The 11,993-nt window shown below is 34.9% G+C and overlaps 1 protein-coding gene across 1 annotated transcript; it reads left to right on the top strand.

Annotated features, from left to right (window-relative positions):
- The first annotated feature begins 9,444 nt into the window (after nt 1-9,444).
- LOC118753566 (cell wall protein IFF7-like) lies at nt 9,445-10,239 on the top strand. Its single transcript, XM_036488449.1, has one exon. It carries the CDS (start codon nt 9,445-9,447, stop codon nt 10,237-10,239), a length of 795 nt encoding a protein of 264 aa, XP_036344342.1.
- Nucleotides 10,240-11,993: the final 1,754 nt, after the last annotated feature.

Genomic DNA, 11,993 nt, shown 5'->3' with positions numbered 1-11,993 from the left:
GTGTCCGAAGAAGCCTTATACCGAATTCCCACTAGGCATTGAAATGACAAAAAATTTATGCCATTTAAAAAAATGCCATGTGGAAATGAACTTAATGAAAGATTTTTGAATGTAATGACACCATTGTTTTTTAATGCCCGACTTTATCATTTGTCATTTTTGCCATTTAATGCCTAGTGGAAATCCTGCATTAGAAGCCAGTCATAAAAATACAAGGGATGTGCTATTTTCCCGTACAAGAAAAACGACGAGATATTTAATGGCTCATTTGTTAGTAATGTCGGATCCGGAACTATCATCACTTATGAAGGTCTACAAAAAAAAAAAATATGAATTTGAAGAAATTGAGATATAGGTACATTTTAAAAGACAAAATTACAAATTACATTTGAAATAAGTTATATTGTTTATTGAGCAAGTTTAGAAAAAGTTTTATTAATGATACTTTTTGAAGAAAATATTGAATTATATTTTTTTTTTTGATAACTAAAATTCATAAGTAAAGTAGTGATTTCCTGATACCAAATGAACAAAATTTGCCATAGAGTTAAAAAGTTTAACTTTATAAGTTATCATAAGTTTTTGGTACATTCTGATCATAAATGTAGCTAAAATCTAGTTTTTTATTGCATTTTTTTAATTTTTTGTCGGATTTTGAGTACAACCGAAAACCGGTGATACGAACTAATAATTGCTGACCCCAGTCGGATTATAGAAATATTTGCATTTTAATAAAAGAAGTAAGAAAATTTAATTTACATTTTAAAATGTATATTTTTGTTGTTTATTTTATGTTCTTCTACTATTTGTTTTTAAATCACGGATTTCAGCACGCATTATTCCGAATCTAAATTTAGCTCGAGTAGTTTTAGGTTCTATTACTATACACTCGGAAAAAAAATTCGTTGATGCTAGGAAATATATATATGTATATGTATATTATTCTAAGGAAATATTACCTTGAAATGGCTCCAATGATATGGCTGCCTTAATATGAGTAAACGATTTGACTCAGTTTAAGGAAAACACAATTCCTTAATTTTTAGGAAAAATGTACTTGTCACCCGTGGAAGGAATAAGTATGTCATTTTGGTCGCGGCGCTCAAACAGTGGCAATGGCCGACAGAGCAAAGCTCTGGAGTGCTAGTCGAGAGATGCAAGGTTCGGGTCCCAGAGCAGAAAGTTTTTTTTTTAATATTTTTTTATTTTTTATTTATTTTTTTAACTGTCATTTTTTGAATTGTATTTAAAAAAAATTATCTAATTTATTTTTTATGTTATTTAAGTATTTAGGTTTTTCCATATATGAAATTAATTTTACAATTTGTAATTTATATTTAAACGGAAATAATTGACTTACCCTATTCTAACCATCTCCAACCGGATTCGAACCTGCGATCTCAGAATCTAAAGCAGTAGTCTTCACGCGACGCCACAGCCGACATTTGACAGGAAAGCAATTAACTTTGTCTTAACAGTACTGACAAAATTCGAAATTATTTAAGGAAATTATGACTTATATTGATGACATTATTACTTATATTAAGTAAATTTACTTCTTAAAATTAATGACGCCCTATTTTTAAATTAAGAAAAAATTTCTTAAATTGAGTAAATTTTTCGTAATAATAAAGAAAAAACAGTAACTCGAAAATGAGGATACTGTTTTCTGGATTTAGGGAAATGCTATTTTCTGAGTGTAATTCGTTATATTCAGTTTAGCACTGTGAGCTCTGTAGAGGCTAGAAACTACAATCCAGATGACCGGATTTTTGGTCAAAAAATTTTTAGAATTATCTACTCTAGAATGTATTTCTAAATGTTTATGGAGTCGTTTACTATATACTGAAAGCAGTTATGCTATGATGTAAACTGTTCTCATAAACCGAGAATGTAAGTGATACTAAAGCAAATTAGTGATAAGCTTTTAAACTAGAAATTGCCTAGCAGGTAAAAAAAAATATAAAATTCGTACTAGTCCTATTAATAGTAAAACAAATTGGCATATAAACTTTGTAGGTAAAAACCGAATTATTCGATATTCGAAAAATCAAGATTTAAACAAGACCACATGAAAATTTCCAATAAAACCAGTTTCAAAAGATCGGTTCAATCACCCTAGTATGTAACAATGTCCTACATTCTATACTTCAATTAAGCGGTTTTAGCTCCGACACAGCCCGCAGGTCAAGACGGAGGCCTTGGAACGACCCTTTTTTGTATGGAAACAAAATCCAGTCTAAAGTACATGTGCTTGCTTTTTTTTGATTTTTAACTCAATCGATATATAATTATCCTACCACACACACTGTCAAGCGAAAAAACAAACGATTCTTGGCTTTTATATTAAATTGCTTATAATTCAGCAAATTATTTTTATACCTGCTCCTCTCGAATTTATCGCATTGCATTATCAATTATCCGACATACACATTCCTTGAGCAATTTATTATAAATGTCATAAATATTTGTCACATAAAAAATGCTGTTAATAATGCAAGCGAATTGAATTGCGTTAATGGTGGCCAACAATTTGTTGCATATTTGCATTTATTATATAGAGAAAGAGAGAGAGCTTGTGAATGAGCAATTATTTTTTATATTCATGCTGGATCCATTTCACTGCACAAAAACCACTTAAGCGCAGAATCAATGCTCAATATCTGTTTGAATAAAATATACGGTAATTTTGGTGACACATTTTTATTTAGGTCCAATATTAGGTACATATGCATAGTAGTAGATATGTATATACGAGTATATACTTAAAAAGCATTCTTCCTAGTCACACATTTTTTTGGGAATGAATATTAGGGAGGTCCAAATATGCATGTGAAAAAAGTAAAGTTCGCATTGGAGGACCTAATGTGTATTATAACTGGAAGTCTCCTGAAGAGAAGCAGAGTTTTCCCATCGAAAAATATTGAGCCTGAGGGATTCTATACTGTTTCTACAAAAAGTTGTTTTCTCTCCCATATAAATTCTCTCCAATACCTTTCCAACGATCCCTCAAACATGTCGATTGAACGTCTGGAAAAAACTTCCAAATCTCGGGTATATATGAGCAAATCTCACGAGTTGTTTTTTTTAGTGGCACTCCTCTCGCCAGAAAAAAACGCTGAAGCATTCTTCTTACATTTATTTCAATCAACGGAGTTCCAAAGTCAAATATGTGTTTTAGCCTTAAAACGTTTATTTAGGCGAAAAAAATATCACTCGAAAAAATCATTTTCACATTTTTTTAATAACTTTGGGAATTTTTCAAATAAAATGTTCGTGTTGGAGGCAATGAAATTCGGCAGCTTATATAATATACCTGTGAAGTTTCTAAAGTGTGCCACGAAATTAAAAAAAAAAAATTGTAGGATGCAGAATATCAGTCGCAGCTATTTTGTAATTTTGGATATTTAAAGATTTTTTCATTTTAAAAATTGAAGTTATTTCAAAACTTCTTCTTCTTGCCAAAGCAAAACAATGTAGAGTAATGAAACTAGAGTTCCACCAAATGAAAAAAAATACAAATTACAATGATTATAAGAAGACGATGATTTGCGAAACAAAACTTCCAATTTAAAAATTTGTATTGGCACACTCGAAATTCACTATAAAATTGTTATATACATGAATAAATTAATATGTTAATTGGTCAAGAATACTGTAGAAAAATACTCCATAACCCGTTTTTATCGAAAAATTTAACAACTCGTGAGATTGGCTCATATAAGCGAGTTAACTCCCAGCACGCTACTGAGACTGCTTTTGTCACTCGCGCGCACTACCGTGCTCTGTGGCAAAGACAATTTTGACAAGGATATACTTTTTCGCTCTAGAAGGGGAGAGCATTAAAATTACGGCTTTAATTTTTTGGACCACCCTAACTAATATGCATACGCTACCATGCACTTGAATGGGAACAATGTTTTTTCGCTGTTTCTTCTGGGTTAATTATCTCTAATTTAATTTCCATTATTCTTCAATTAAAATGCAGTTCATTCTCTAATAAAAGTCATATAAACCCAAGTTTTAAAATTCGCTGAAAATTTAAAAAAAGTTAACAAAATATTCATAAAAATTTCAAATTTTTTCTGAGGATTTTTGTGTATGCAGTTTTATAGCCCATTAAATTTGCGGAAGAGCCTCAGTTAAACAAATTTTTTAATCAGCGGTAATTTGTAGCTACTTCAAACTGCATACCCAAAATATTCTAAAAATTCTAAGAAAAAAATTTCAAATGTTTAATTTTTTTTTTAATTTTCTACAAAGTCTGAAATTTTCGCTAACATGACTTTTTGTTAGAAAATGAACTGCACTTTTATTGAAAAATCATGGAAATTAAATACAAGAAAATTAACCCAAAAAAGAAACAGCCAAAAACATTGTTCCTATTCAAGTGCATGGGAGTGTATGTATGGATGTAAATACGTACCGTTTATGTGTATATATGTATGTATGCACTAGTGCTTGTGTGTCATAGTCATGTTTTCTATGTCAATAAAAGTCAAGTCATAAAATCTTGATTAGTACTTGCAGCGCTTGGTTATAGGTAGTCGTCATCAGTGGTCCCTACTCAAAGCTGCCTTGCTAAGGGGACTCATTGGCACACAAATGTAAAAATTGCGCACCCAAACATGCAAACAGCCATTGAATCGAATGTTCAATAGCAGCTTACTGCGCGCTGTGTGTATGACAAATGCATGCACATACATACATACACATGTATGTCTATGAAGACGTATTTCTGCGTATGCATTGCCTTTATGTTCATCTTCAGTGACCTAAAATTACTTCGTAGGCAAGCAATCTTTATCGAGGGGCGTACTAAATACATGCATACATATATATGTACATTCACTTTTCTCAATTTGCTCACTTCGCTCAGACCGCATTGTACTGCACTGCACTTTTATGCCACCACAATTACTCCAACATCAATGACGCGTAGTCAGGCAATTCCTCTACGCCACACATAACTACACGCACACTTCTGAGAATACATATTTATATATGTATGTGTGTGCAGCCAAATGGCAGTCGTTAAAAGTTCAGCTCAGCACCGTTATGCATTGTTATCGGCCGCTATCCTTGTCATCGTCGTCGTCGTCTGCTGGATATTTGTTCAAATGTACTCCCCTACCCTTTGCCACCAACGACAATGCCGGATTCTCGTCGCCACCGATATCGACTTTACTGTCACCCATCATCGAATGCATTGCCGTTGATGTTGTTAAATTTGTTCCTCTGTCTCGACATTTTTGTCGTGATAAAATTCGTTCGTTTGCATTTACTTACAGCGGCATGCAATTTTTGCTGAGGGCTGATTTATGCTTTGCTGTGGTAATTTCAAGTCTAATTCTTGGATAAGCTCGAGTGTCATTTGACGTACATATGTAGGCATAACGAATGTGCGTGTGGATTCTATACTTGCTCCTTAAATAAATCTAGGGCAGTTTTCTTTGAAATCCTAGACTTAGCTGCTTATGCCGAGTTTGCACCAGCTTTCCAAATATTGATTTACAGGTATGTATTACCTATTAAATGCCTAAATATTGAATTCATTTATCAGTGTCAGCGAAGTCAGTTGCGCGTTAATGGTTTGAGAAAATATGTAATGCAATTAATTTAATATGTCTAAGAGAAACTTATCCAGCATAGCTAAGCTAACGAGAGTTATTATATTCAGCTTTTAGTAATAAGTTTTCTAAAAACTAAACGAAATTAAAAAGAAATATATATATATATATTTGTTAACAACAAAACTAAAAATTTGAGAAAATTTAAGCAAAAAGAAAAAAAGCTTAATTGAAAAACTTTATAAGCATTAAATGAAATTAAAATTTTTTTTTCAATAAAACTTAAAAATTAGACGAAAAAATGCTATTAAAAGATAAAAAAGGAACAGTCCAGCGCCTTCGTCTTGGTCTGCAGGCTGTATCGGAGACACAGCCGCTAAATTTAAACGTGGTATGGTTAAGAGCACATCAATGTCAAAAACGAAAGCACACTAAGAAAAAATTTCGACAAGACAAGCGATAATAATATCGATAGCAAGATCGGTAACAAAATCGATAAAAATATCGATAACAAAATCGATAAAAATACCGATAACAAAATCGATAAAATATCGATTACAAGATCTATAAAAAAATCGATTAAAATATCGATAATAAAATCGTTTATCGAAATATCGTTTATTATATCGATAAGTTCCGAAAACATCGATAGAAAAATCAATAACAATACCGATAAAAATTTCGATAACAAAATCAATAAAAAAATATCGATAACAAAACCGATAAAATATAGATTATTATATCGATAAGTCCTCAGAATTCCGAAAATCTCTAAAATCCTGAAATAGTCCCCAGATTGAGCCTCAGTCTATATTCTTTTCTCTATATTTTCCTTTATTTTAATCTTTCTTCCTCTGTCTTCATCTTTACCTTTATCGGTATCCTCATCCTCACACTTTTCTTTATATTCATCTTTGTTTTTACTTTTATGTTTATCATATTCTTCATCTACATATTCCCCTGCACCTTTGTCTTTTATAAATATTACGCCATCTGTTATTCAAGAGCCGAAATATCTACACACACATACTTTTTGTCTCCTTCCCTCACTTCCAGCGTATGTACGTGTTTGCAAAATGATGACGAAGTGATTTTGTATGGAAAAGCATTTATGCCCATATATTTGAATAAAAAACGACAGGAAAAACCTGAATTTTTGATTATTTAAAGAACAAAAAACAAAACAAAATCATTCGAGCGGTTTTCGAGCATTTTGGTATTAAAAAAATTTTGCAAATTTTTTCAACAATTTTTGGCTTTTAGATGCTCGGTATTTGTTGAATTTATACAAAATTTGTACACGATAATGTTTCTATTGCTCCAAAGAACTTATATACCAAAATGAAAGTTTATCTGCAAATCATAAGCTGCTGGAGCACTTTAAAGGCTCAAAATTTACCCCAAAATAAGCCAATATTTACCGTTGTTTCTACGACAGACACCGAATCGGCTACTTACATAAATGTATCTGTCGATAGGCTTGGTATTTTGTCTTTGAAGCGGCACACTTTTCTTTGAAATCGCTTCACTAGTTCTCGTGCAATAAGCGTTTTCGTGAAGCTGTAAAAATTACAACAACAACATTTGAGCATAGCCTCCATATCGAAACGTAAGACGTATTCTACGTCAAAAACTCGGTTGCCGTGGATTGAACTCGGAACTCTCGAATGGCACGCCATTGCTCTACTCACAGGGCCAGTGCTGCTATTACAGCAAAGTTAGCGAAATTGAAATTTATTGAAAACAAACACAAAATGTCATAATCATTCATTAAAAAGTTAAGTAATGGTTTAACTTTAATGTTCATTAAATGCTGTTAGTGAATCATTAACTGACTCTGAGAGGGAATTTTTTCAAATCGTTACTGAAGAACACCTTAAGTAGTCATTAAACGACTCTAAGTTCGGCTGTCAGAACACAGCAAATATTTGTTGGTTGAGGTATTTGCTTGTAATTCTTATATAAGTGAATTAATAAATGCTTGTTATTGTTGCTATTAAAAGGCGTCTTTATTTTTTTGTAGGTTTGGGTAGTTATAAATATTTTTTATGAAATTATCACTCATTTTTTGAATTTAAGTCTAGATAACAAAATTTATTTTTTTAACATAACAACATTGTATACTTATAAAAGGTGAATTAGTTCCCTTACAAAAGTGAATGTATGTCAACTTACATTAATTCCACTGATATATTGCACGTCACATTCAAACGGCTCGTAAAAGTCCTTCCCAATTCTGACGGAGCTGGTGATATTGCTCAAGGTCATGTTACACAGCCCTATTAGTTTCATGGAGATACCGAATTCAGACATTGCGGCATAAAGAGAACTTCTTTTCGTGCTATCTAAAGCGGCCTTGATATCAAAAAGTTGATTGTGTGTGCCGATCCTATTCTCGCCGGGGTCGCCTTTCTCGCGGATTGAGTAGAGCACACTTAAATTCCATCAGCTCCAGCAAATTTGTTATTTTTCAGCCGCATAATTCCTATCCGTACCTCTCCTCCAGGGTGTTCCCCGTAAGTATAACTATCAATGGTTTAATGTGGAGTCCCATGGCAACCGGGTGCCGGACCCATAGTACGGCAGAGGTTGAGATGGGCCTCGACCCCGACCAAGGTGACCAGTGTGCCAATTGTTACTGAAGTGCTTGCATTTAAGGGCGCTGATCTGGGAATTTGAATTGATCTGTTGTGTTTGAGGGCACCGTGATGTTAAGTCATTTTGGCAGGTAATCACATTAAATTTTACACACAGCTATCCGTATCTCGTCATATTCAGACGGTGGGACATCGACTCCATCGTCATCGACTGGGGGCTCGGCTCGGGTTCGTCTTCCCCACTACCTTCAGTGCTGCTGCCACTGAAAAGGGTGAAAAAGTGTTCCCTCCATAATTTAAAACACTGGAATCATGCCTTCCATCTATCACAACATGGTTGATTTGGTTTCTCGTTTTTTGATCTGCAGACAGCCATGTATTTAGCTTGATGGAATTTTTTTCCTTGAACCTAGTACTACAGAGTACCATGTTTCGGCCCGCGGCGAAGTCAGCTGGGCTCTTCTCAATAAATGGACAGTATGACGATACTAAATTATGGCCCATCCCAACTCCACTTAACCCCTTATTGGATGGGTAGGTACATGAAAACCACATAAAAATATGCAGAAAATTAGGATTTGTTCTGCCATATATATTTTCTTTAGAATGCAGTTTGTGAGTCTATTATATATTATGTATTTTCCATAGATATTTTACTATACTCTTACAGCTTAATATTTTCCTATCAATGATCATAAAAAAAAAACTGCTCGTTTCACCTACCAGCAAATACCTTCCCCATTCAGGCGGATGTTATTTTACGACTTAGTGTGTGATTGGCATAAACAACGCTGATTCCCAGATTAGTGTTCTTTCACATGCACTTGCTTTTTCTTATTTTCTATATGCTATAAAAAAATTGGTTCATCAGCGTTGCGGTTCAAACAAAATTTTTATGACACGAATTTATGGTAAAAAGAATCCATCATTAATGGCTGCACGGAGGCAGCAGCTGTACATGTATTTTTTTTATATGTATGTATGTATTTACGTGTATGTGTAAGCGCATGCAAGATTAGAAGTTTGTGTTCTACTATAATCAAGTAGTATAAGTAATGGCAAATCATTTCAGGCACCCAATTGACCCACAAAAGTATCAAGCTCGAACACAAATTTAATTTATTGTCGATTCTATTTCGGTAGAGCAGAAATAATCTTCTATGTGCATACATACACAGATATACATATGAGAATGCGCTTGAATTTGTGTTTAATCTCAATCTCTTTCATCTTCTCTACACCTCTGTTTTCGTATATTTTAGTGGAGCAAATTGCAAATGACGTGTCAGCAATTGGATTGCATGCAACGACATGCTGAAGGACATGGCGATTTGTGGCATAAGCAAGCCAGTATTTTGAATGAGACTCATCAAAAGACTGATACAACAGCTGCGGTCTGTCGGACAGCTTATACAAGAGGGGCAGTAGCGGTGGCGGCAACAGCAGCGGCAACTGCGACAATAGACATCGCACCGGACACCTTGGCACCCGATTCCTTAGTAAATGGTACAACAGCGGCGGCGGGGGCGGCGATAACGGAGGTGCTGGCAACACCTACAACAGTTAACGCTGATATTGCCTGCTCGACTGGCGATTCAATTGTAGCAGCTGTTGGTGGTTGTGTACTCGGTGCACCGATGTTAACTGTAACAGGTGGCAGTGGTGGTGATGGCATGCAGGTAGAAATTGCAGCGACTTCCGCTCTATGTGCAAATCGAAGCCAAGTAGCTAAGGCAGCAACGGAAATGAAAGCAACCACAACATGCAATGGCAGTGGCAACAACAATAGCAACAACAGCAGCAGCAACAATAGTACAACCAGCAGCAATAGTAGTCATGCAATAGGTGCGAGTAGAAAAATAATTACATCGGCAGCAACACTAGCAACTACTGCTGCAGTTAGATCAACGGGAATTCGTGGTGAAGCTGCACATGCAACTGGAACTGGAACTACGACTACAGCAACAACTAGTGCGACAGCGACGAAACCAAATGATTGGGTTGTGATTCCGGTATTTGCGGATATTGTTAAATTGGCACTGGCCGGACGCGAGGAATGCCTTCAGCGGTAAGCTCAAATTCACTCGTTCACATATCCGGTTTTATGTACATACATATCTATGTACATGCCTTGGTAGCACCGATCACATGTATGTATGTCAAATAACTGCCATAACTCAACCAAACAACAACTCACAACACACATGCACACTCACAGGTACCTGTACGATTTATAATTTCCCAGTCAGTTTGCATCAAGTTCACGCCAGTGTTGCACAGTAATTGTGGCATATCAATCATACGCCCTGTGGCACAGGCGGATATGCAAGTTTTATTATAAAAATTGGTATGGAAATTTCAATGGAATTTGTTATGAGCAATGGGAGAGACAATATTAATTGGCAGTGTGCAAAGGTAAAATTAGCTGAAATGTTGCTTAGACAGCGGGTGATTAAATCAGCAAGTTATATCAAAGTTCATTCTCTAATACTTCTATATGCCTGTAGGAAGAATCAAAAAGTACTATTTTTGGAGTAAAACTTTTTTGCGTTCGGTTGAGTGTAAATACAAACATCGATTTAACGAAAAAGCGGCACTTTTGTTCGGCCCTTATTCCAAACGAAAAATCGCTACAAGATTGTAAGGTTTGGCGGGGGGTGGTTTGTCACAATTAAGATTAAGATCAAGATTGAGTTTGAGATTAAGATTTAAATAGCTTCATTATTATGCAGAAAAATAGTCAAGTAACATGCGAAGGCATTTTTTGTTAATATCATCAGATCTGCACCGTTCGTTCGATTTTCAAAACTGTGATATCAAATTAAGAAGTTTGGCCTGTAGATATGCAATAGGATTTTAGTTTTGCGGAAAGAGTTGCCACTGATCAAAAAATTTAATTCAAATTACTTAATAAGTTAAATAAATTATTGCGAAATGTGCTTTATTCGAATTTTATTTAGGAGTGTTGCCACATGTTTAAAGAATCAAATTCAACTTGAGTTCCGGCAATTGGGTAATTGAAATATGTATTAAAGCATAAACAGGCGGCAGCGTTGATCCGGATCAACTCGGGAATTAACTGCGGTTGATCCGAATTAAGTGCGAGTTAATTCGGATCAACGCTGCCGTCTGTTTAAGCTTTTAGAATAAAGGTGTCAGTCGAAAGGTTTTAGTTTGAAAATATTTTGGAAAGGGTTTCCACCAGTTTGAAAACTCGAATTAAATTAAATTATGCACATGTTTTAGAACCTAAAATTTGAACTCCGAGGTATTTTAAGAGCGTTGCCACCGGTTTAAAAATTGAAATTCAAATTAACTAATAAGTTAAATGACTTATTAAAAGATTAGAATTAATCGAAATGGATTTGAAAATTTGCCACGTTTTTCAACTAATTAAAATCCGTATGCCAATGCCAACTTCCGTCAGCTTACCTGATGATTATACATATAAGGAAGTTGTAAGCATATTTATCTACGGGTCAGTGCACCGTAATAAGTACTTTACTGGAAACCTTTGCTTTCGTCTGGTTGTAGTCAACCAGAGTTTGCTGGGTATGCATGCACGAACTAATATGATGCTCACGTAAACCTGGTGGTTAACTGTCTCACAAGCTAGGTACTCTGGAGCTCTGGAGGGCTTTGACTTCATCCCTGAACAGAAAAGTTACTGCTCCCCGAAGTGGCCCCTAGAAGCACCTTTTCTGTCTTCGTTCCCTCAAGAGAGAACTGGGTAGGACGGGGTTACAGGAAGAACGGAGTGTTAAACTTCTTTACGGATGAATCAAAACTTGGAGACAGGGTTGGTAAAGGTATCTTCTATCGGGAA

This window comes from Rhagoletis pomonella, unplaced genomic scaffold, assembly GCF_013731165.1.
Source record: "Rhagoletis pomonella isolate Grant_MI unplaced genomic scaffold, Rhpom_1.0 Rhpom_scaffold_02626, whole genome shotgun sequence".
Classification (NCBI taxonomy): Eukaryota; Metazoa; Arthropoda; class Insecta; order Diptera; family Tephritidae; genus Rhagoletis; species Rhagoletis pomonella.
This window is presented reverse-complemented; position numbering and strand designations above follow the sequence as displayed.